The 24243-nt window shown below is 47.4% G+C and overlaps 10 protein-coding genes across 10 annotated transcripts; 4 read left to right on the forward strand and 6 right to left on the reverse strand.

Annotated features, from left to right (window-relative positions):
- The first annotated feature begins 1300 nt into the window (after nt 1-1300).
- On the forward strand, nt 1301-2953 carry POJ06DRAFT_224322 (major facilitator superfamily domain-containing protein). The gene is made up of 2 exons (XM_056185690.1): nt 1301-1515; nt 1568-2953. Exons 1-2 carry the CDS (start codon nt 1354-1356, stop codon nt 2891-2893), a joined length of 1488 nt encoding a protein of 495 aa, XP_056042444.1. The 5' UTR covers nt 1301-1353; the 3' UTR covers nt 2894-2953.
- A 199-nt stretch (nt 2954-3152) lies between these two features.
- On the forward strand, nt 3153-3496 carry POJ06DRAFT_291359 (uncharacterized protein; the record flags this gene model as incomplete). The annotated part of the gene is made up of 2 exons (XM_056190367.1): nt 3153-3344; nt 3375-3496. Exons 1-2 carry the CDS (start codon nt 3161-3163, stop codon nt 3494-3496), a joined length of 306 nt encoding a protein of 101 aa, XP_056042445.1. The 5' UTR covers nt 3153-3160.
- A 906-nt stretch (nt 3497-4402) lies between these two features.
- Nucleotides 4403-5042, reverse strand: POJ06DRAFT_255699 (uncharacterized protein; the record flags this gene model as incomplete). The annotated part of the gene is given in 3 exon segments (XM_056187920.1): nt 4403-4422; nt 4439-4867; nt 4941-5042. Coding segments are annotated over 2 exon segments (225 nt in total), but the record flags the coding sequence as incomplete, so codon positions are not given.
- A 1355-nt stretch (nt 5043-6397) lies between these two features.
- Nucleotides 6398-7263, forward strand: POJ06DRAFT_269065 (uncharacterized protein; the record flags this gene model as incomplete). Its single annotated transcript, XM_056189351.1, has 4 exons — nt 6398-6545; nt 6612-6859; nt 6913-6999; nt 7051-7263. 4 exons carry the CDS (start codon nt 6398-6400, stop codon nt 7261-7263), a joined length of 696 nt encoding a protein of 231 aa, XP_056042447.1.
- Nucleotides 7264-8364: 1101 nt separating this feature from the next.
- On the reverse strand, nt 8365-10553 carry POJ06DRAFT_301985 (uncharacterized protein; the record flags this gene model as incomplete). The annotated part of the gene is made up of 7 exons (XM_056190754.1): nt 8365-8925; nt 9092-9334; nt 9530-9917; nt 10006-10253; nt 10304-10414; nt 10477-10484; nt 10535-10553. 7 exons carry the CDS (start codon nt 10551-10553, stop codon nt 8365-8367), a joined length of 1578 nt encoding a protein of 525 aa, XP_056042448.1.
- A 427-nt stretch (nt 10554-10980) lies between these two features.
- POJ06DRAFT_291376 (uncharacterized protein) lies at nt 10981-11462 on the reverse strand (the record flags this gene model as incomplete). The annotated part of the gene is made up of 1 exon (XM_056190368.1): nt 10981-11462. The coding sequence occupies exon 1, from the start codon at nt 11377-11379 to the stop codon at nt 10981-10983; it is 399 nt and encodes a 132-aa protein (XP_056042449.1). The 5' UTR covers nt 11380-11462.
- A 79-nt stretch (nt 11463-11541) lies between these two features.
- On the forward strand, nt 11542-12288 carry POJ06DRAFT_276473 (putative nucleoside-diphosphate-sugar epimerase protein). Its single transcript, XM_056189688.1, has 2 exons — nt 11542-11746; nt 11858-12288. Exons 1-2 carry the CDS (start codon nt 11567-11569, stop codon nt 12146-12148), a joined length of 471 nt encoding a protein of 156 aa, XP_056042450.1. The 5' UTR covers nt 11542-11566; the 3' UTR covers nt 12149-12288.
- A 1575-nt stretch (nt 12289-13863) lies between these two features.
- Nucleotides 13864-17365, reverse strand: POJ06DRAFT_291378 (Psi-producing oxygenase A; the record flags this gene model as incomplete). The annotated part of the gene is given in 13 exon segments (XM_056190369.1): nt 13864-13895; nt 13944-14164; nt 14184-14221; nt 14314-14512; nt 14561-14906; nt 15288-15524; nt 15556-15913; nt 16048-16385; nt 16450-16585; nt 16717-16894; nt 16935-17087; nt 17129-17303; nt 17344-17365. The coding sequence occupies 13 exon segments, from the start codon at nt 17363-17365 to the stop codon at nt 13864-13866; spliced, it is 2433 nt and encodes an 810-aa protein (XP_056042451.1).
- A 600-nt stretch (nt 17366-17965) lies between these two features.
- Nucleotides 17966-19718, reverse strand: POJ06DRAFT_125988 (uncharacterized protein). Its single transcript, XM_056184304.1, has 3 exons — nt 19635-19718; nt 19208-19576; nt 17966-19147 (listed from the first exon to the last, which is right to left on the reverse strand). The coding sequence occupies exons 2-3, from the start codon at nt 19216-19218 to the stop codon at nt 18100-18102; spliced, it is 1059 nt and encodes a 352-aa protein (XP_056042452.1). The 5' UTR covers nt 19219-19576; nt 19635-19718; the 3' UTR covers nt 17966-18099.
- A 1121-nt stretch (nt 19719-20839) lies between these two features.
- Nucleotides 20840-21625, reverse strand: POJ06DRAFT_198513 (uncharacterized protein; the record flags this gene model as incomplete). Its single annotated transcript, XM_056185114.1, has 2 exons — nt 20840-21493; nt 21551-21625. The coding sequence occupies 2 exons, from the start codon at nt 21623-21625 to the stop codon at nt 20840-20842; spliced, it is 729 nt and encodes a 242-aa protein (XP_056042453.1).
- Between the last annotated feature and the right edge of the window lie 2618 nt (nt 21626-24243).

Below are 24243 nucleotides of genomic sequence, written 5' to 3' on the forward strand. Positions count from 1 at the left end.
ACAAACAGCCGTCAGCGCAGATCGGGACATTACTACCCTTGCCCCAAGTCAACAGTTGAACAACATTTACTTGGGCGCCTATGATAAGCGCTCGGAGTGCTCAGGGATACGCACAAGATTTTGTCGGTGGGTCCATTGACTTCTGCGGGGTCTTGACTCAGGTAAGGGTAGCAAGTTGCATTCAAGCCACCCAGCCTAGTGAGGATCGTTGTGAACTTCCTAATATATTCCGCCCATATATATATGTATATATATCCTTCTTCAAAAAAGCCCGAAAGAAAACAAAAACCTATATTTGATTTAGAAAAAGAAAAAGAGAAAAGAAAGAAAAAGCTGACAACGCATCGATTGTATACTTGATGGTTTGAGTCCGACGACAATTACAGTGTGACATATGCCCAAACCAGTTTAGCGGCTCAAATGGCCATATGCAGCCACGTTAGAGATTCTTGTACCCGCCAAGAATTGCTTCCAATTGCTTATCTTGACTGAGATAAATGTATCCTAGGACGGTTAATTCATTAACCGCGCCACAGTCTCAAATCCTTATCAACCCGAGAAGTACGTGCTGCTTCATCGGAAGTCTATGTAGAAGGGTGCATGGGGTACAGCTAACACATCACAGATAGTAACGCAATTGGCCCGCCCAAATCAAAACGCACAGTTCTACACGTTGAGCTTTGGACAAGTGGTCCTTGACCTTCTCCAATGTGCAATAGCCAGCGTTTGATAACAGGTTTTGAGTTCATCTGCATAACCGCCGCGGCCCGAGTGCCGGCAAGGACCAAGCATCGGTCGCAATCAGCCTACGACTATCATCAGGCCAAGATCGAAGTTCGAATGCTTGTCTCTTCCAAGGGCAGTAATTATGGCTGGTGATGTAGGTTATTATTAGATCCCATCAATAACGCCAAGTGGCCAATAAAATAGTCTTGGCGAATAAGCAGCCTATTTTAGTTATCTTGAAGACATTTAGATAAGGTTTGCCTCGAAACAACTGCCAGTCCTAAACTTAAAATTAGAAAAAGAACTTAGGCGCCAAATGTCCAATCTCGATTAGCTAATGATCTCCCTCGTGTTATCAAGCTTTGCTATCATTGTGGAGGACAGAGTTTTGCTCAATGGGGCTCATAGCTTGGATATATAATTGCCTATGTTGTAGGCATTACCCTTTTGTGATATTGCCAGTGATCACTGCTCTTTCGTTTCGCGATTTACTCGAGATATTGATTCAATATGGCTGTGTGGCCGTTCAATAGAAATGAAGTCACAATGGAGATGATTGAACGGGATCCAACATGCGACCCTTATTACGATCCTCCGGGTTGGACAGCTCCGAAGTGGAGAACAACTATGTCCTTTTTCTGGGAATCCATAGCTAAGCCTCCTGGTGAGCGCCGTTATGTGAATAAATTAGATCGAGGGTTATTGTTCTATCTTATGTTGTCCTATTTTATTAAAGCGTTGGACCAGAAAAATATTAACAATGCGTACGTCAGTGGTATGAAGGAGGCGGTAAGTGTTTTAAGTGAGATTTAGCTTATGACTTGACTAATAACCTCAATAGCTTCATCTCAATGGCAACCAGTATAATTATTTCACTACAATGTTTAATTGTGGTTATCTTGCTGGATCAATTCCATCCCAGATCTCCCTTAGTTTCGCTCGCCCTTCAATCATGATTCCGGGTTGCGAGGTATTCTGGTCCATTTTGGTATTTGTACAATGCCGTGCAAGCTCAGATAAATATCTTTACGCTTGTCGCTTCCTACAAGGATTTGCTGAAAGTATTTGCTTCCCGACGATGATGATGATTATCGGGTCTTGGTACAAGCCAGAGGAGATTGCAAAGAGAGTCGTTATTTGGGACATGACTTCAACCATTGCCTCAATGTTCTCCGGCTATCTTCAAGCCGCCATTTACACTAATCTCAACGGAGTAAGTGGTTTCGCTGGCTGGCAGTGGCTCTTCATTATTGATGGTGTTATATCACTTCCGATTGCTCTATTTGGCTTCTTTGCCATCCCTGACTTCCCGACAACTACCCGCGCAATATGGCTCACTGATCGTGACAAAGAATACAGTATCAGAAGAATGACCGAGGTCGGCAAGAAAGGTCCAAAGAAGATGACTGTAAAGAGATTCTGGAATATGCTTTTCGGTTGGCGATTCTGGGCCTTCATTACACCTTATGCTGCGTATATTACTGGAGCAGGTACATATATGAATCTATGGCTGCAGGCGGAACATTACAGTGTTCAAATGATCAACATTCTTCCAACGATCGGTAACGCAATTGCTTTGGTGTCGGCCTATCTATTTGCTATATTGTCCGACATCACCCGTTGGCGATGGCAGTTGACCATTGTGACCTTACTTCCATATGTTTTCGGGAATCTAGTTCTTGGAATTTGGAATGTTCCTTTCGGATTGAAATTTGCTGCGAATATTGTGCCAAGCATTGGACAGCCTTTTTTCTCATTATTCATGGCGTGGATCTCTGACATATTCCAGGACGATACGGAACTCAGAGGATATCTTCCAGCCATTGGAAACGCTGTGTGGTATGCGCAATATGCGTGGTTCCCTGTGGTTGCGTTCCCTGCTCAAAAAGCGCCGCATTATCCATGGGGTTATTGGGCAGCACTGGGGTTGACTATATTGAATATTGTAGGCGTTTACACCTGCTATCTGGCAAACATGTGGGATGTCAAACGTAGAGGTCAGGTAGTTAATAAGTATGGTTTGTATGTTGACAGAGAAGACCTTGTGGATTATGAGCAGAGTTCATTGAGCGATGTCAAAATTGGATATATCGGTGAGGGCGTCCAAGAAGTTGGAGATGTGGACATTGAACGCGACTCTGATCTTATTGTAGTGAAGGAAAAGTAATTGGAGGATAGCAGATGTCACGGCATATGTAATTTTGTTTTTGTATTATCTAAGTTGAACGCAAAAATTCTAGCATGAACATTATTATTAGTAGGCTTCATCACTGATAGGCTTATCGCTTTGAATGATTGGTCTAGCTACCATGCTGCACATATCTTCCCATTCTCTGGCGAAGAATTGTTCATCAAGAACAATTTTTCTCGGTGGATTACAAATAGAGAGGGTACGCCTGATACTGGTATCAACTCTTGTCAGAACGGCCTACTTATGCTATCCCATATACATGAAAAGTTTGACAACTTTAGCGTCAACATCAATCCAGATGACAATTACAGGATAATTACTTTCAGGGACGACATTTTCGATATTGGTGGTCGGCTACTTGACCCTGTTTGTCGAAATCCTACCAATGAGAATAGTGTGAGTGATGAACTCCTTCGGTTGCACTTCCGTTAAGCAGTGCTGGCCAACAAGAGAAGAGCTGGGGAACCAGTTTTTGAGACGGACTTCCCACCGGGAAGTGATATGGTTGGGGAAATCCGCAACGGGCCGGACGCAACAAAAAGGATGGCAGCAGAACTCTTCACACGATTAGGCGGGTAATTGTTAGCTAGCCTAGGAACCTTGAACGCCAGATCGAATCTTTGTGAATGCCGTAGTCGAGGTAGCGCGAGAATAAGATGAGTACCGGTGATATCATTCCGATCATTGTCTGACCCTGACTGAAATATTGTCAAGAATAAGCATGTTGGTGAAATTTGCCGTAACCCTGCATTCCCCAGATCTTCTGTTATCTTTAATCCTAGGATTACTTCCTGCGATCAGGAGTTGGGGTAAAAGCGATCTAATTTTTGCGTTATTCCTAACGTGCCATTCTGTTAGTCCGACCGTAAGAGTGATTGGTTTCTGGCTAAGAATAGCAAATTAATTTCTTGAATGTGAGACAATCACCTGATTCAGTGATCTGTATGATATACTGAGAGTCAATGGCAAGCTCTTTCCTCCTAATTTTCCAAGTGTGTAACAAAAATTATGCTGCGTACGTGCTGTCCAGGCCAACACGGTCCATACCATACAGTTAAGTGTGGAATTTTCAGTGACAGGTTGTTTGCACTCATTTTTCGGTTCTCAGGGGCCAAAAAATGCCTGTATATGGCGTCGTGATGTATGCAATACTATTTAGTTTCCTTGTGAAGGCGATGCGCTGGAAGCTCTCTAGCAGAGACAGGCAGTATTTTTTCTGCGCTCTGGGCACAGACCGTCACAGTCTTATTGTCGTTCATATTGTCGCCTTTGGGGTATTCGATGTGAAATACCAGCTTTCTGACGGCAGTAAATGCAGCGTGTATGGAGCACTCATCGCGGGACGAAATGCTCATTCACGCTCCAGCATGTTCCTTGGAAATTATGGCCCTGGAGTTTTCCAGTCCTAGTGACATGTTCAGGGCGTGGGTAGTTCCATAACAAGAATATGCTAGCGATAATATATATACGTATATGAATAAAGCCAGGAGAACAGAGCAACAAAACAACAAGTCGAACAGAGCAAGGATAAGGAAGCAAGAAGTCCGTGTGTCTCCAACACATGATTCATCCAACACTAAATTTCAGAATTGTTCACAGTTGCCTTGTAATGAAATCCACAAACCTCTCTTCTGCCATCGCAATCATTCCTGTCTTAAGCCGCCTCAAATAGCGACAGGGTCATTAAAAGGGAAGATGAAATCCTTGATTCCAAGGCTTGCCACGCATCGTCCTGAAAAAATTCACTGACATGAAGACCAAGTGTTTTTGGAAGATTGTGATGCAGCCTCCTGTCTTCAATCAGGGGCTATATAACACTGTGAGCAGCTAGCCTCCACAACCATGATCCATGAGGCTATTACTCACGAATTTCACATGGCTATCGGCTCGCCAGACTTCAATAAATGCCTCTGTCACCCCTCCGGCCCAAACGTGATCGCGATAACGAATCTGAGGGAAGTACGAGCCGTCCAAGGGTACAGTTGCATCCATACAGATTCATTGCTTCTTTTTCTGCTGCGACGTCTCCGATATTCTCGAATGGATCAGTAGGATCTCGAAATCGCGGAGATTCATTAAGGCATATCAATACACAAGCTTTAGAATGACAGCCTTGGATCCACACGTCTTTGTTAGCGAGAAGGGAATCATAGTTCTGACACAACCCGACTTTAAATACGACCGTCACAAGGCCCGCACCACCATCGATATATTTGAATAGTCCGTCTGCCTGTTTCACGCTATGCTCATAGCCGCCACCAGATCCCCCTACATCGCTAGATCCAACGTCCACAATACTGTCTATGCGTTCGGGGCTGTGATGAGAGAGATACTCGTCAATACTCTTCATGATTTGGTACCTAATCTCAGAAGCCGCAACTTCATGCAGGTCTCTTGGGACAGTCAGTACAGTCACTGTCTCAGTGACATTGTTGTACGACAAGAGTGGGTAGCTACAATATCGAAATCATCAGCTAATCAGCTAATACCTGGAAACAAACGCCTCTCGTAGGCTAATACCTCTTGTCGTCTAGAAAGAGCTCAGCCTTTATCTTAGACCAGTTTCGTCTAATTCCAGAAACTGGAAATACGGCATCTGAAAATCCAGCCCAGCCTCTGGAGGATTGTTCTTCAAAAGTTTAAGTGCCTTGTCAACTTTCGAAAGCGATTTCTCGTCCGGCACTGGAGACATTTTCGTTGGCAGTGCAACTGACATAATAAAATATTGTAAAACATATTCAAGACCCAAAGACCAGTTGAAGAACAAAGGGAGCTTATTCATCCGACGCATGTAACATGTACGTGACAGTTCGGACCCTAAATTGGAAAACCGGCCACTTGATTCATATGGTCATATATATTACCATATATGATATCACACGATATCAGTCTCATATGATACGGGTTTGCTCAAACTCGTATGATATACGTATTGGCTTGACAAAATGAAGTCGTAATAGGGGTGGATACGATTACGGTACCGTCAAAGATTTATATTATTCGTAAAGTTAATCGCAAAAGTGAGAACCCAATCGTAAAGTAATCGTATACTTCTACCCAAAAATCGTATAGTAATCGTATTTCTAATTAGGTATGGCGTGTTTACCCTGACAACGCGCGGAACGCGGTTGTCTTATAAACATACTCCGAACTAGTTGGTTCTGTTAGTTATCATTTGCCGCTCGCTTAACAGTTGAGAAAATATGGATCCTCCGGCGCGACCCCGCCGAATGCAAGCGGTTGATTATTTATTAATGAATGATGGTTACGAAGGAGATGAGCCGATGGAGAATATTTTGCCAGACGCCGCCCAGACGCCGCCCAGTCGAGCATTGAGAGCTCTGTTGGTCTGGGACCCGACGATTCTATCAGCCAGATTTCCTCTCAGTCTGTCTACAGGATTTACCGAGGAAGCTCACGATTATGAATCCTCACCGATTCAGACAGGCTCCAATAGCTCTCAACGCATCCACAGCAAAAATGGTCAACTTAAGAGATGTCAGCATTTCCAATTCCAACCTCAAGACGAACACACCAGGAATGGTCGCTCTCTTTGTCGAAGGAAAAGAACAAAAGCTGGACCTCGTGTTCCTCTCTGCCGGCTATTTGTCCGTGGCAGGACGACAAGGTAAATCTGAAAATCCTATGCCACAGCCTCTCAGAGTGAGATTGGAGATTTGATTAAAACTGTCAGAAACCTCCGAAGGAGTCGACACTTTTTGCTCCCTCGCCTACTACGGTCGGCTGCGCATAATCGACAACCTTCTCCCCCTCCTATGCGCGTCACTCAATCCCCGCGTCCATTTTCATGCAGGCAAAGAGCTTGCCGTTAACCTTGACGACCTCGAACTGCGCAACCGCTACTCTTTCATAAACGCAGTTAACTCGGCCACAACCCAAACGACTCTCGCGTTCGAAGAACTTGCGAAGGTTTATCCCATGGTCAGTTTCTGCCATGTTCATCCAGGATTTGTTACTACGGGCATACTTGCTAGATTAACGGGGACTGCTACGGGTATTTGGAGGTTGCCGGCGATTCTGGCAAGATGGACTCTGGTTCCTGTACTACATCTTTTTGGGAGGTCGATTGACGAAGCTGGGGAATGGGGAGTTTTGTTGCAACGAGTGCAAAGTATCCACCGGCGGAGCCGAAAGACCCGCATGAAGTGGGTGTTGCATTGCCAGACGGGGTCGATGTTGCGAAGAGCTCTGTTGTGACAGATGGGAAAGGCAACGGTGTGTACAGGATCGATAACTATGGTGAGAGCGTGGAAAACGAGTGCGACAAAATATTGGCGGATTACAGGGCACGATCAGGTGGAGAAGAAGGTTTGGGAGGGGATTAAATCGGTGTGGGTTAGGGCGCTAAAATGCGGAGAGTCTTGAAATCGCGCTAACAAGCGCCCTCAATTTCGACGTCTGTTAATATGCCTAGCGATCAGTCGCGCAAAATTAGCAGTCCTCGCGTCCAGTAGTTCAAATTTATTAATATTGCTTTTAATTAATAGCTCTGAACAAACTCTTACTAAACATTTATACGACTTTGCGTTGGCCGATGTCACAAGTTATGGTTGTGGGTATTTAGGGCTTTCATTTCGATCTGAATAGTCAAACAGTATCTATACATATAACCTGCAGTTCAGGGGCCTACACATATAACCTTTGCTATACATAAGTTACAGTAAACCGTCATTATAGCGAACCTTGCTATAACGAATTACTCGATATAACGAAACTCGCGGTTGTCTGAATTAAAATCTCACACAAGTTTCGTTAATTCGCGATACAACGACATTCGTTAATTTCCCGTATCAGTGCCATACAAAACCCGTTATATCACGGGTGTGGAGTCTGCAATGCCCGGCTGGAAAGCTATCCCATGGTTTACGCGCTCAACGTAACCACGATCTCCAACAATGGTTCAAGGATACCTATAATCAGAATATCTCGTCTGCTTCAGCGTCCGAAATCCTTCCTGCTCGGGATAGTCACATTGAACAGTCATCAAGTGATCGCGCACCTGCTGATAGGGCTGCAGGCGGATTGGCGGATGCAGATGGCGGATACAAATCCGCCAGGCCTCACTTCGGCGGATATCTTATCCGCTATTTTGGCGGATATGGCGGACACGGCGGATATTGGGTAAATTCTTAGACAGAAATTATGGCAAGGTGTCAAAATCTGTTGGGTCGGGGTCAGCCACCAGCGGCTGGGCAGGCTCCGTGCTGCACTCTTCAACTCTGCGTCCAGTGTCGGTGTCAGTGTGTGCTCGTCAGCAGCGCTCATCTTAGATTCGTTGCGCTCGGCGCTCAAGCCGTCCTAGGGGCATGCCGCTAGCGAGCAACGCCTCGGACGCCATGCTGCGGTCGAGGCAGCCCTGCGAGACCCCTAGCATTAGACAGACGTAGCGGTCGAGGAAGACGATGCGGAACCACATTAAGTGTGGGTCATATGATCTGCGCGGGTCCAGTATCGTATATTGGCTCTGGGGATGTGGCCGGTTCAGGCCCATCAGCTGGGCAATGTTCATGGCGCGCCGTCCCGAGAGCCAGCTGCGGCAGCTGCTGTGCTGCCTCGAGGGCCATGCTCATGAGCCCAGCCGCAGGGAACAACACGGTGCCACCCACCATGTGGCCTCCTATCCAAGGCTCATCGGCCAGGCGGATGAAGTTGCGCCATAAGTGCTGACTCTCATCCATCATCGGGACCAGGGCGCCTATAATGCTCTTGGTGGGAAACCTGCGTGTCACGAGCTCCCTCTGGATCCGAGTCTCGTGGCGGAACGCTTTGGAATGATTCCATTGGTACGGAGGGAGGTCCGTAAGTTGACGAGCATTCTTGTCGCCGTTTACCTGCGAGAGGCAAAGCGGAATGCCTGCGACAAACGGCTCTGCCGCAAGCTCTAGGCTGGTGTGAATAGCATTTTCCCGCGCGTGAGCATTGACATGTACCCAACATTCTTGATGCTGTGATGGCTTAGAATCTGCTCCACTGGCCCACCAAGGGCGCTGTGCGGACCAATTTCAATCAAGAGGTCCATCGAATTGTTGCGATCATGATTGGGATCAGCATCGGTATCAGCTGGGGCGAAAGCTCTTTGACCGCATCTGAGAATAGCACCGGCGAGACCAGGTTCCGAACCCAATAGTATGGCCCTAGAATCTCAGGTGTTACCTCATGGCCCGTCACACTAGAAACCATGATTGGCGCAGGTTCGCTGTCGTCGTTTCCATATCCATCCTGTCCATGCAAGGGCTCAATGTCGGCAATAGACGCAGAGTAACTGCCAAAGACCTGTTCATATGCGCGCTGTGGTAAGCCATCTCGACCTTCAGCCGTCGGGGCGAACACCTTGCGTTCGTCAAAGATGGGGCGCATCAACCCGGAGCCTCGCCGAGGCCACTCCCCTGAAGTAGGCTGCCGCAATGGCGTCCCGGTGGTTCAACACTCCAATGCTTTAGGCGGCGGCAATCTCGCCGCTGGAATGTCCGACCACTTTGGAAGGTATCACGCCCCACGACCGCAGCTCGTCGACCAGGGCGATCTGGAGCAAGGAGCATATAGGCTGGCTGATCTCGGGCTGGCTTAGCCGGGAGTCATCTTGTGCCTTACTAAGTTCTCTGACTGGATCCCAAAGGCAACCCATGTCTCGAAGGAAGTTGGCAGAACGGGCAACTGAGTCCCTAATTCGAGCATCTCCACGCCCATACGAGCCCACTGAGCACCCTGCCCCGTGAAGACGAACCCAATGCGGGGGTGACTGGTGCTGCTACTAGAATCCCGGGTAGCGCCATCTCCTGGCTTTGTGGTCAGATACTCACGAAGCTCTGTTGCGCTCTCGGCAAGACAGGTTGCCCGCCACGAGAGACTTGATCGTGCCCCTAAGAGGGTATGGGCAAGATTGGCCAGGAACTCGGGGCTCTTCGCTGCTGGGCCAAGGGTGTCCAGATGTTCCACGAGCGCATCAGCATTGCGCTTGAAGCCGGCATGGTCATGGCTGCTGAAGACGAAAAGGTGTGTCCTGTTGCGGGTTTTCTCGTGGGGGGGTAAAGCCGTTAAGCTTGGCATTCCCGTTGGCCAAATGGGACGAGTCAAACGCGTCTAGGACGACGTGGCCAGTAGTTCCGCCCATGCCGAAGCCGCTGATGCTCATGCGCTTGGTATGGGCAACAGGCCAAGGTGTCAGCTTTGTGGGCACACCAATGTTCCATTCGTCGAAGGGAATTGCAGGATTAGGCTTGGAGAAGAGGACGTTTGGTGGGATGAGGCCATGCTCTAGAGGCAAAATGCCTTTAATTATTCCTGCTACACCAGCAGCTGCCTCGAGATGGCCGATCTGATTCGTGCAGTTAGCATCGTCGACGTCAACTGATACGCAGGACTCACGTTGGGTTTGACACTTCCTATCCACAGCTTGCAGTTTTTGGACGCCCCTTTACCAAGCACCCTATAGATTGCCTCGGTTTCGATGAGATCTCCGGCTTTGGTGCCCGTGCCCTAGAACAGTAGTTGGCTTTCTGACGCGGTAAATAATCTGTATTAGATAGTCTTGCACTCACGTGAGCTTCTACGTATTACGTCGAGTTAGGGTCTAGCCCATGAGACTCGTAGACATACTTGGTGAGGGACTCAGCATTTAATTGCGAACAACGAATATGAATATAGTCGATTACTGCGCATATTCGTGTCCGGAACAAAGTCCTAATTAAGCTTGACACACAATTTGCACCGTATTTGGGTGATAGCAGATGATCTGGCAATTCTTGCGTCTGAAGAAGAAATGTCGACTATAAGAGTCTGCTTCTTCGGCACTGTCCCAATAAGTGCACAGCGATGGTGGCGGAACATCAAAGAAAGCGTCCATATAGTCGATTGGCAATGGCGACAAGGGAACAGTCGATCAATATTCGCAAGAGCTGGACACGTCAACATCTGCCGTTGACGACGCAGGGAAGTATGGCTGTCGTTGACAAGTTTTCAATCTCATTACTGCCCGCAATTGTAACCGCACGCTTTACATCAGTAGTCCACATTGCCAGGACATACTAACTTCAAACATGTGATTAATTAGGATATTCTTCTGGGTCCTTCATAATCTCTGTCGGCCGTAACGGCAAGAGGATTTGCGTGTCCAAGTCATAAACTATTCTCGGATTGATAATGAAAGCATGCGAGGTCCTCAAAGTTCTGGAGCCGCCATTATTAAATGATAGTCCAATGACAGCGCCAATCTGATGACGATACTCCATACTCTTAACGTCAAAATCGGGAACAATATCCTGTCCCAATTCAAGCGATTTGAAGACTTTGTCGTCGATCCGAAAACGCGGCACGTGATTTTCTGTTTCTTCAGGAGCCAATGGAACGTCTAGGTCGTTCTGCTGTAAGAGAATCGTGGTCTTGTCTCGGGCGTTTACGTGATGTTGCCAAACGTAGCCTGAAGCTGTTGATTCCAACACCATTTTTAATGATGTGAGTTTAATATTCAATATCCCAGTTATTCGCGAAATATCGTCGACTTGAATTGAAATGTATAATTCAAGGGTCAGGGTCAGGGTTTGATAAGCGGCTATTGTATTTCTTGGTTGCATTGACATATGATAACAACAGGCTCATCGCTGTCACCCCATCTCACCTGAAGACAATGCCATGGGAAGAGGTACGCAAGATTTGCTACGACTACACAGTCAAAGGTCTCGAGACCATCGCCCAGCTGCCACAAGACTCCTCCGCAGGCAAGCCGTGCGCTTCATCTACACCAGCGGCGCCAACGGTGAGCGTGACCCGAGTAAAAAGCCTTGGGTGCTGGGCGACTACTGCTTGATGCGGGTAATTTCTCCTTCCACTAACCCTTTTTTATATTCTCCTTTCTCTCTTTTCAGCTCTGAAAAAGTAAAAAGAAAGGAAGCCAAAAACACCGAAGGTCTGATAGTGCTACAGGGAGAAGCCCAATCCTTCGTCCTCAACTACGCCAAGGACTCCAGAGGTGCAGTTGAAGCCGCTGTGGCGAAACCTGGACTGATTGATGCACCGGGCAAAATGAGCATGGCAATGAATGCCCTCTCAACAATTGGCCGTAGCATCATCGGTCTTCCCAAGGTTGACGTGCATGAGGTTGCAGCAACACTCATCGATCAGGCCATCAATGGGATTGAGAAGGACACGCTGCTGAACGATGATCTCATCAGGATTGGGCAGAAGGCATTGGCGGAGCAGCAGAAGAGCCAGTAAAGCTTGGTGTCATAACCGGTGTGGCAGGGAGCTGTCCTGAGTCGGTACCCCGCTTCCTTATCCCTTGTCATTTGTCCTGCCACTATTACCCGGCAGAGAGTGTCTTTGTTCGTTAAAATCCTTTCTTTCCTTCTCTCCTTCTTTCTCTTGTCGATACTACATTCAGGTAGTTATCTAGTAATTGATATACGTTTACTTCCTTCCTCATCGCAAAACTTCAGACAAAGTATCGACCCTTATCGATTATCAGACAACTACCTACATGACACAATGGCACGAGTGACACACTCGGGACCCTCCCTAATCATTCCTCAACAGGTTAACCATGGATTTCCGATAGGGAACCCTAACCTTAACCCTGGGCACAGCAATTCCATAGTCACGATCCAGACCAAATGCTCGATAACTGGGAACGTTACCAGAGGGCGATCAGGCAACGGACGCCATCTGATATAATAGATCGTGTGCTCACAGGTCTCCTGGCCTGATGAATCGAAGGCGTCCCTCTGCCTCGAGACCCTGGCCCGGACAAAAAAGCTCCATCCGTCGTTCTGACGTTGCCTTGGAATCCTACGAGAAAGTCAAAGAGGAAGCACAGCGCCTTGAGAGAGAGTTCAAGGATACCAAGCAAAAAATGTGGACACGCAGCGACTGCCCTGACCCAAGAGACATAACCCGGTCACTGCAGTCGAGCTTCCTGCCGTTGTAATGCTGAACCCTTTTTGTCGAGGCGATTTAATTTAAAAAAAAAGGATTCCTTGAATCTCCAGCCCTCAGTTCTAAGGTTTCCATACTGTTATCTCAAGAGCACCAACACTTATCTGCTTGTGCCACATCGCTGTATGCCTTTCCGGATTGATCAATATAAAAAGGATATTTAATCATAATTCGATGGCAAACCTGACGTAGCTTAAAACCATGGAAGTCAAGATAAAATTTTGCTAAGAAGTTTACCTATATATTCTTAGGCTGAGAATTCCCACTTACGTCAATAGCATCAGTCTCATCATCTGTGAATAAAGGTTTGTCTTCAGATGGAGTCAACCTCAACATTCTGAAACGCAGCACTTCCACCAGTCGCATACAGACCTATCATACCCAGGCTGTATGAGGGATCTTGAGCAGTGAGACTAGGAGACATTGAGCTGGAAGCCAGACGCCTCAAAATCGAGCTGGTGGTTTTAGTGTGGAGAAGTTAGCATAATCTAAGTTATTCACATCTAATCGCACTAGCTATATGTAGGTTACCGTCTACTGGAAGTCGTATGTAAGATATATTGGAGTACCGCGGCATGATGGCTGACTTGGCGTTGTTAGTGTATGTACATAGTTGGTAGTTAGGTAAACAGTGCGGGAGAAGGGAGAGGGAAGGGAAGGCGGTGTGCGTCACTGACACCAAGCCGCGCAACCCAACCGGAAAAACTCACTCAAAATAAACAATCACCACGAGACCCTCCGGACAGGTTTCTACTGCTTCGTGTTGGAGGAAGGTGCAAAAAGGATTAATTTTTTTGTTTAGCGTTATCAAGAAACTTTCGAGCGAGCTAATCTATATTTTAACCGTCGCATATTCAATTTAACACCGCTGTAAAGTGCGGTCCCAACTTTTGGCCACTTTGAAAGCTATGCTATGGCCCTAAGTACCTTGTGTACCGAAACTGCCTCACGAGAAATAACCCATCGCAAAAAGAGAGTCAATTCACCGTTTTCATTACTCACTCAAAGTCGTCGAACATTATTTTCATAGCTACGGAGCAGCTAGCAGGTATTTGCAGCATTTAGGAATCGCACTTACTCGAAGGATACGACCACCAATCACTCCAATCCTCCTTCATGTACATCCTCAGGGCGCCATTGGCAATCTTATACTTCATGAACCCCTGACCGCCAGGGGCACGCCTCATGTTCTCTAGCTTGCCAAACACCTTCAGCTGCGCCGCCATGCAGTTCACGGTGATCCCGTGACCAAGGCAAGCGTGGGGACCGTAGCCTTGGTGGATATAGGACGAGTCTGGTCTGTCAAGTTATATCGTACGGGTCTGTGAACCGGTCTTTGTCCACACACGCCTGCTCCTAAAGAACACATTATTTAAGAGAAATCACAGGAAGGAATCATACTGATGAAGTCGGATGCATCAAAAGAAGGAGGTGCAAGGAAGACATACGAAGTTTGCAAACACCTGATTACCCTTCTTGATATTGACAGCCTTCAGTCCGTCTTTGATAACGACATCATCAGCAGCGACCCGAAGAAGACCTGGAGCAGGTGTCGCAAGGCGAAAACCTTCCAGAGCGTAACGTTTAAGCTTCGCAAACGCCGTTGAATCGTCAGACCGTGCAAGCTCTTTGATTGCGGACCAGTGTCTGTTGTATTCGTCCGATAGGTAGAGATCGAGTATGTGCGAGAACTACCCTAAATTGTGAGCCAGGTCTTGAAAAGCATGATAAAGCGCGGTCAATGGCCCATTTTGCGTCCAACCTATAGCGTCTTCAAGATTCGTGCAATCAAAAACGTTACTCACAGCTTGCGCCTGCGTGGCCACTGCCGCCGCTGCAGTAGCAATTACCCCACTGGCCACCTCATCCACGCTGTTGCCACCATGGAAAAGGCGCTCAATCAATCTTCGGCGGTACTGTGGCATCACATCATGCTCCCGCAGGCCAAGAAACTCCCTTAGCGCGTGGAAGCGCTCATCGTGCACTAATTGGCAAACGTGAATTGCAACCTTTGCAAAGGCTTCAGTACTCTGCTGAGCCTCTGAACGGAGTCTAAAACTTTGTGCCGCATCGATGTCACGGAAAACTTAAGCGAACAACGATGCGTTGATGGTGTAAAACTCGCGCGCGGTGAAGCCGATCTTCACTGCTCTGGTGGGTGTCGTCAGTGGTATGTGGAAAAGCTGAGCAATAACGATTGAATGAGAGAGATTCGCGATACTGGGACAAGTCAGCAACGTGCTTAATCACCGCAACCGTAGGTGGCGGGCGAGGGTCAAATCATCCTAGCAAGCAACTAAGTCCCCGACGACAAGATCACAATCCAGCGCTTAGTACTCCTTATAATTCGGTGGATGATATACACGTAGCCTTCCTTGATGATTCACCCTCATGGGCCACTCCATCTAAACTGGGACCTTACTCTTCAACAGCATCACCGAGAAGGAATGCCTTAGCTTTCTCGACCGTTCGCGAAGCAAGTCACTCGTAATCCTCCCACAAAACCTAGTCACTTCCTCCATCGCATTCTCGGGGCTGTATAGCGCGTTGTCGACAAAATTCCGTTGTTCGGTGTTCGTCGGCTCGTCTCCACTCAGCATGTAATCGTGCTTGATCAACTCATAGGTATGTTTCCCCCATATCAGATCATTAGCAAATCCTACGGTCTTGGCACAGCATAATATGGGCACCCCAATCTTGACGACACTTATCATCGTCGAAGAATGGCTTACAGGGAACCTTGAATCGCTTCAGATCCTCAAGGATTCCGACGATGGAGGTCCACGTCGAAATAAGTGTCGGATTCGGAATGAGTCTTGGTTTGTTGAAGTCGTATTCAGCCTCCTTTCCCACTTTGCGAAGGATCACGCGTGTCTCATCAGGGACTGTAAATGGGAACAAGGCGTAAACTGAATTGCCATGATAGTAACCTGGGAAAGCTCGCATTAGGAGTTTGTAGATTACACCACAGCCTGCAATATTTGGGTTGGACTGAATCTGGTTGAAGCCCCAGTTCGTCATGGTTGCAGAGTTATAGTCCTCTGTAAGCTATTAGCCATGCATGCATTGTAGCAGTGGGGTATATATTGCAAGAGGCGCTGGAGCGTTTCCAGACGACCGTTCTGCGGGATCAGTATACGATCTGAAGTTGACTCACTGGCTCACTCGAATTGTATACATACCAATGTATAAAACCTGTCATCTCTGACCAGAGCCACTGCATCCGCCAAAATAACACGGGAAATCGTATAGCCCGGGCAAATTCCTGATCCAGGATATTGTCTCGGTTTTGCATCTTCGGCAACAAGTCCTGGGTACAGCTCCACGTGATTGACGTCCTTGTACAGTGTCTCCAGCGACTGTGCAACATCACGAATGGAGCTTATGTCTGAGAAGTGCTCGTGTGGTTTAAGCCCAAAGAATTTACGGAACTCATTCAGGGTCGCGACATTCCAGCTGCGTGCCTGTTGTATGCTAAAAATCTCAACAGCACGCATAATCACAGGGACATTGCATGCTGCTGTTGAGGGCAAAGTTAATCATGATATGCTCTGCGTTGCGGTTAGGGTTGAAGTTAAACACACCTGCAACGTCTTCCGTGCCCTCGTAGATGAGCTTTACAAGCTCGGCGTCCTTGAAAGTGCCATCCGCTTGGCGAGTCAAACCACCAAATGTGCGTTGTTCGGCTTCTTGGCTCGTCCGGCTGTCGCGAACGAAGTCCTGAATTCGTCAACGGTCATGGCGTTTGGATCCCTACCTATATGTCGTTTGAAGAAATCATTCGACCACTGCTCATCCGGAGCGCTTATGGCTGAATGCCACCGATAAATAAGGTTGAACTCAACGCTGACCTGATTTCCGATGCCCTCGGGAATACCATGCGGGCAATATACTGTCGGCGGATTGGTTCGCGGATCGAGAAGCCAGTACGAAGAGGTGCGATTCAAGTTCAGGATTGTTCGGACATAGTCGAAGAAGATTACATTCACATATAGTCCACAGGTGATCCTACTCGCGTTTAGCTCATTCCTAGCGGAATTGTAACCAAGTTGGTGGATCATGCACTTACAATCTAGCCGTCTGGAAGAGATCATTATCTAGTTTATTCTCAGGTGTTTTGTATTTTTCGAGTTGCTCACGCGTCATCCTATCGGCAGAAATTAGCGTAAATCGACCACCTTCGTTGATCTCTGCCAGTTCCTTCGCGACATAGTTGTGGAATCTGTTAAAGCACACCAATAGTGCGGCAACCCTGAAGGGAACCCTAGCAGTCTGATCTCCGCGAACGTAACAGGCTTGTTGAAGCCGTCTTTGAAAGTTCTGACCAGTGCCTGCTCCTCATAATTGTGGCCGTACAGTGGCCCGTCAAGATATGATGAGTTGTTCAGTTTGCTTGGATCCTCATCGCTCGTACGGAAGAGGTCTTGGTAAGAGTTAGCTGCGGCGCAATGTATAGCTCTCTATTATCTAACGCCTACCGTGAATGAGGATTGTCCCCATATAGAAGAGCAGGCTGGAAATCTTATTGGGATGCTCCCTGGGTTTACGTCCTCGTGCAAACAATTCTATACGGTGTAAGCCTAAATCTGAGTAAATATAATCATCAATATAAACATCCATCAATCGTTTTTCAAAGCGATGATGTAAGTCGTCGATATCTAGCTACTCTATTCTCTAAATTAAGCGTAACTAAGAAAGATTTCGTCGAGTTTTAGAGGTTTAAAAATCGCTACTTTGTATGGAATTTCGACCGATCCTCTCGCTGGGACGATCCATTCGCTTGCCGATCACGCTAGCCGGCTAGCTAAACAAATCTAAACTCCTCCGAGCTTCAAACGCTACGATTTATGTTTGTCTGGTCCTGGTTAAGGGACGTGAACTTGACGTACCATGACTACTCTATCTATTCATTCTACATAGTTTGCTTAACCAAATTATTCTTCCAACTCCGGCGACACTATAATTAGGGTGGGATGTCCCGAGTTCTCGAAACGACAACAGGCCAGGGCATCATGCTCCTGGGAAGCAAGGCACAATTGGTGGTCAACACCTTCAATCTATACATGTAGGCGGATTTCTACAACATCTTTATCATATCAGTTCTTTATTTACAGCCAGCAAAATATGACTCAAAACTAAGGTCAACTAACGTCACCTTCTCCAAGTGCTAAGAGCTTTTGGATTCAAATCAAGATCGCAGTAGAACTCTATGCTGTTTCTGGCCATTGGTCTGTTCACTCGAAACGAGGGCTGTAGATCCTTGCCTTATAGAATTTTGCGTCCTCCCAACCTCGACTTTCCTCATCCGAACTGCCAATGTCAGCGGGGTTGTCGCTAAAGGTCACATAGTGGCCCATATCGGAGCTGTCACCCTTGATCCAGATGTACTCCCCCGTCCAGTGCCGTGCGAATGATTTGAGCTTCCTCTGGTTCCGGATTGTCTTCCACTTTTCTGTCTTCGCGTTGTACCGATATGCACCATATGTGTCCGTCATGAGCAAGACATGTGGATCTGTATAATCTGGCTGGAGGTCATGTCCGAGCCCACCTTTAGGCAGCTCGATCGGATCGGTGTCGAGCTCCAGCCTAGTTGCAGGTCCCTTACCAGTGACCTTGTATTTGTAGAGGTACCCTTTCCCGGTGACCCAGAGGAATCCTTTGTCCTGATCATGGCTTCCGTTCGGGTCCCACAGCACTCCATGTGCGGCAGGGACATCATAACTGTAAGGCGACGTTTTGATGTTGTCGAAGTCGTTGATATCATCTGAATCCTGAGGCACATAAAGAGTCAATTTGCCCGACTCGGAACTTGCTACCACACTGGCTCCGTTGTAAGGTATCCGTTCGATGGCGTGTGGGTTGCCGGCGGGAGTTGCCTGCCACATGAGATCGCCCGGGGTCGTTTTCCGCTTCTCCTTGGAGATGTTAACGATCCCAGCCTCGCCTCCCGAGGCTGTCATCATCGCGATCCATCCATATGTGCCTATTTTGCGAATCTTGACGTCGGATACGTTGTTCCAGTCATCGTTCCAAAATGGCGGATCGGCGGTAAAGCTCGAGAAGATCTCGTCGGAAGACCACCGTTTCGCGTTCCTGGGGAAAACTCGCACTGTCTTTGAGTTCTGATCGCGACAGCGATGTGGTAGGATGCGGCTCGCAGGTCTAACGGCCACGCTGCAACAGCCGTCAAGTAATTCAAGACGCCAAATAATAGAAGAGCAAACTAATATTCTTGAGCATGATATATTGGAGAAAAAGTGTTTGAATTGAAGGGTGAAGTTGCTATCCTTTATCAGTAAGTGGCATGGTAAGTTAATAAGGAGCTACTTTGACTTGGCTTACGAGTATAGCATACGGAAGAGATAATTGGTTAGAGATGAAACACGATTCGATAAATTACGTGCATATGAAACTGAGGAGAAGTGGCCGTCTGAATGTTATTTCCGACAATGTCGTGGGCAGTCCCGTCAAAATATGTACGCCAAACACTTTTCCACAATAACTGGGCTGGCAGTTACAATCATCACAGGATCCTATCGACAGAGCATAGCTTATTGGTGTGTGTTCCGAAATTGGTGATGTCTCATGGCGACCCATAATCTTGTATGTCCGGAAGGGCCGTTGTGTGCGATGGTGACGTCTGTTTGCCACAAACGCAGAGCGCGTGCCAGTGAAGATACGTGAACCTTAAGCCTCGCCAAGCCAGGGGGACTATTTAACGTTAAAAGGTTAGCGGTTGAATTAGATTAAGCATAGATGGTCCACGCACAACCACGTCATCGACTCACGATTCGTTACTTATTGGACGATTGGAACCGTTGTGCTACAACTGCTTTGTAGACCTATTTTGTCGGAGGCGACTTTTGGTCAGCATTTTCCAATTGCCGTGTAACTAGCTAGCGGATCAGGTTTCCTTTGATACTGCGGCCTGACGAGAAGCTAGGCTGTTCTCGCCAGCGCAGACCTTGATTGTCCAGTGTTAGTCACAGAACGTATTAGAGACATTTTGCAAAACCTTGTCAGCATTCATTTTAACGTGATCGGCAAGCTAACCGATCGCCCACGCAAGCCGATCGCCTCTTCATTTTTTTACGCGACACGTACTTCAGTTGTTTATAACGTAGCAACCATGGCCGAACACGATCAAAGTAAGGAGGGAAGAATTCTCTTAGCAATTCAAGCATACGGCAAAATTTCAAGTATTAAAGGCGCGGCGCGGTCGTACGACGTCCCCTCGATCGTCTGAGAGGTCGCATATCACGTCGCGATTCTATCACACCGACGCGAAATCTCACTCAAAGAGAAGAAAAAGTGCTTCTAGAATGGATCCTTTCAATGGACAAGCGAGGACTTCCTCCTAGAGTGGCGGACGCTCGAAGAATGGCCCACCTCCTTCTTACTAAGCGCGCGGAAGCTTCTTCCCAAGGGTCAAGCAAAGTCGGTGAGAAATGAATGCGAAATTTCATCAGAAGACATCCTGAGTTGAAGTCTAAGTACTCCCGAAGATATGACCATCAACGGGCAAAAACAGAGGATCCCGAGATTATTACGAAATGGAACGATCTCGTACGCAATACTATTCAGATGTATGGGATTGTGGACGACGATATCTAAAACTTTGACGAAACGGGCTTCCAAATGTATTATCGGAACTGCAAAGATTGTCACCTCTGCCGAAAGAGAAGGGAGGGCGTTTCTGAAGCAGCCAGGGAATCGTGAGTGGGTCACTGTTGTTGAAGCGGTCAACTCCTCTGGATGGAATTTACCACCTATGGTTATCTTTCAAGGCAAGGTGTTCCAAACACCTTTGTTTAGCGATATTCCACACGATTGGTCAGTTGGTGTGAGCAATAACGGTTGGACCACGAACGAGCTTGGTCTACAATGGCTTCGGGAAGTCTTCGACAAATGCACACGGGCTCGTACAAAGGGAAAATATCGGTTACTAATTTGGACGGGCACGAAAGCCATATTTCATCGCTCGCTTGGGCGATCGGTTAGCTTGCCGATCACGTTAACTGACTCATCAGACACTTGCGCAGCTCTCAGTTTCCTCTCAAGAAGTGAGGCACTAACTTGGAACCAATAGTCTCCTTCAACGTTTCCATCATTAAATAGATCTTCGTCCTGAAGAACTTGACTTATCATTTCCGCCACACCACTGTTGTGCAAAACAAGACCAACAGCCAGGTGGAGATTGCAAAGGAGAGGTGAAGGCTTGACTATGTCTGGATTAGATCCCTGGCCAAAACAGATCTCTTCGCCATCCATGTGGCTCTTCACTTCAGCATGCAGCAACCGAGCTTCGAATAACCTTCTCATAAAGTACTTCCTATCTCGGCATTCCAAGCCAAATTCAAAATCGCCAAGGGACCTATGAGTTGTCGGACTTAGTAATAGAGCGTTAGATGCATCGTTGATGTTTTCCCCAGTTAGTAGCATCTCCATATCTTGACCCGCAAAAATAGAAAGCAGACGTCGTAAAGACATATTTTTGCTAGCACTAAAGGGGATAATATGTGCAGCTTCAAGCACTGCAGTACCCACAGGTTGTGGTGTAATATGCGCCGGTGCAGATTTGTCCATGACGTATCCCACGCGGGAAAACCAGCCATCGCGCTGTACTAGCTATATAAATGAGCATTAGAAGGATACACCAAATTAATAGAAAAGGCAGAAATAAACCTTCTGTTTGAGATTCCTTTGGTTCCTGTTAGCTGTAGGTATACTAGATGGCGTAGGGGTTCCGCCCTTGGCCATGATAGGAATCAACAAGTCTCGGAAAATATTCAGCGTCCACTCCAGCAACGTCTCCATTAGATGCCTCGATTGCTGAAACTGGTTTGCGACGTCTTGCCAAGCTAGTGGTCTTATTGGGGAAACTCCTTGCAAATTCGCAACTGTGGCAAATGACCTCGAAACATTGTGAAATGATCCGCCGACCGGTGCCAAAACCTGCGAGAGCTCTTCTATATTATCCACGCCATTTAACAAATGCCTGCAGAGATTATGCGAGAGTGATTCGGGGTTGTATCCGTGATCGAGTAGAGCGAGAGCTAGCGGAATCACCCTTGTCTGATAATTTCCACAGCGCAATTGATTGTGGTCAGAAATTGAATGATCAGATAGACGCAAGATTGATTTTATAGCCTCGACTAACGTCTTCTGCTCCGACTGGAGAGGATGGGCACTTGATGACATCGGGCGAGAAAAGGCGCTCAATTGGAAGGGGATTGGAGGACGCTACTATCAGGAAGTCGCAAATATGCCGCTGAAGTCAACCCTAGCCCTAGCCGCCTACAGATTTGAGGATAACGTGATCGAGAAGCTAACGGCGTTTGCTAAGCTCCTCCATTCCTTGCCGAAGGATCTGGTTCTCTGCCCAATGCCAATTGGTGCATCATTTTCGACGTACCCTTGGCAAACTGGTCAACAGCTTCGTAGATTCAGTTTGGGGAGCTATTTTGATGACGGGCAATTCGATTCTTAATGAAAGTAGTCTGCGATGAGGCTTCGATTGGGTTGTTAGGTGTCTGGGAAACCCAAGGTGGGGGTAACTAGGGCGGGAGTTTGGAGGCGTTGGGGCGTCTTTAAATTGAGATCGAGCATAGAAATCACACTCTCGGGGTCGAATGAAATAAGTCCAGCACCTCGGAAACCTCCTTGGATGTTTTTTTTCCGTCATTGCAGCGAAAAACGCAACGCGGAAGGCAGGAAAGAAGTCGTCCTTGGTAATGTGGGTGATGTGAGCCAGCATCATATCATCAATTTGCTGACCATATGCCTTCTTTAGCGGGCTAAAACACCCAACATCGAGTGGCTGGAGCATGTGAGAGGATGAGGAGGTATACAGAGGGTGATGATGTTGTTTTCCTTGCAGTATTCCTCGAACTCATCAGAGTGGTGGCTCTCGTGGCCCGAGGATTAACAGACGATAGCCACCCACAGTTCGGGACTTGGTATGCTTCTCAATATGCCGAATCCAATCCATGCCTTTCTCCTTCGTCGTCCAACCGTTCTCAGTAACAGCGATTACCCAGTCGGGTGGAAATCCGCTGTTTTGATACCAAGACGCGAGGTGGTTATTTCCTGCAACAATGACGAACGGCGGCACCGTCCAGCCCTGGGAATTGGCGCCCTGGATTACCGCAACCCATTATTCCCGATTGCCAGGCTGTACCTTTTTTGCCTTTGTACGCCCGTCTGAGCGTGTCACAACTGTTGCGGTTGAGATAACGCCCATCATAAACCAGTCTCTTTCAAGTTATAGATATCCGTATCCTGGATGTCATACTTCGCGATTATATTGCGTACAAGCTCAAACCAGCTACGAATAATTACTGGATCTTCGCATTTGGCCCTCTGGTAGTCGTACTTCCGCTGAAAACGCGTCCGGAGCTCTGGGCGGCGATTGACGAAGTTCGGAGCCCAACGCGTCCCGACGCTTGGCGCGTCGCGCGTCGCGAGAAGTCGATTTGCTATATCTCCCACAATAGACAGCCGAGGAGGAAATCCTTTGCCAGCTAAGTCGAGGATGTATTGAACAAAGACTGATTCTTCTAGGTCGGTCAATTTCCGCAAATTGGCTGGAACATCGCGTGGAAAGTGCGCCGCTCATTTGGAGGCGCCGCTCGTTATACTAGTAAGTTATCCATCTTCTAACTTTATTTTCAGGTCAACTATAATAACATTCGACCGACCTTCTTCTCTCTGCTGTGCCTTGGTGCTGCAGAGGGTCTAGACGAAGATCCCTTTGTCGACGACGAGTTCGAAAAATGGCAAGCAACTCAGCGCAACGACGACAAGTTTGTTCGTGATCCAATAGCTAATTGGCATGAGAAAAGCTTTCAATACCCTTGGCTGTCTCGAATGGCTCTCGACTTTCTCACGATACAATCCATGTCTGCTGAGTGTGGCAGATTGTTGTCCCTCAAAGGAGTAATCTTCAGGCGCGAACAATAGGGATGTGTCAAGTGTTGAGGTCATGGTTTCGTGCTGGTATTACCAATGACCTAAATCCTTTGTTCCTTTCAATCATGGAGGAGAAAAGACAGCTTGAGAGCATGCACCTCAATGATGACTAGTTCAGAAGACAGGAGCTATCATGGCTTATTGGTAAGGCGCAGGAACTGGCTGCTGAAGAGATAATTAAAATGGTCAGGGGAAACTGGCAGAGAGGCTGCTTACATGGTAGAATGGTATTTTTACTAAAGAAGGTTTCAAAATTGGCGGAGCATCTTAGGTGGGCTTCTTCTGAGGGGACGGTGACAGTCATAGTGGGTCACCCATACACTGAAGTCAACTACACTTACACCATCTACATTTGAGGCGTCCGTTGATACACTACATCAAGTCTCGCTTATTAATATACACTTACT

The sequence above is a fragment of the Lipomyces tetrasporus genome, assembly GCF_029532465.1.
Source record: "Lipomyces tetrasporus strain NRRL Y-64009 chromosome Unknown POJ06scaffold_7, whole genome shotgun sequence".
NCBI classification, from domain to species: domain Eukaryota; kingdom Fungi; phylum Ascomycota; class Lipomycetes; order Lipomycetales; family Lipomycetaceae; genus Lipomyces; species Lipomyces tetrasporus.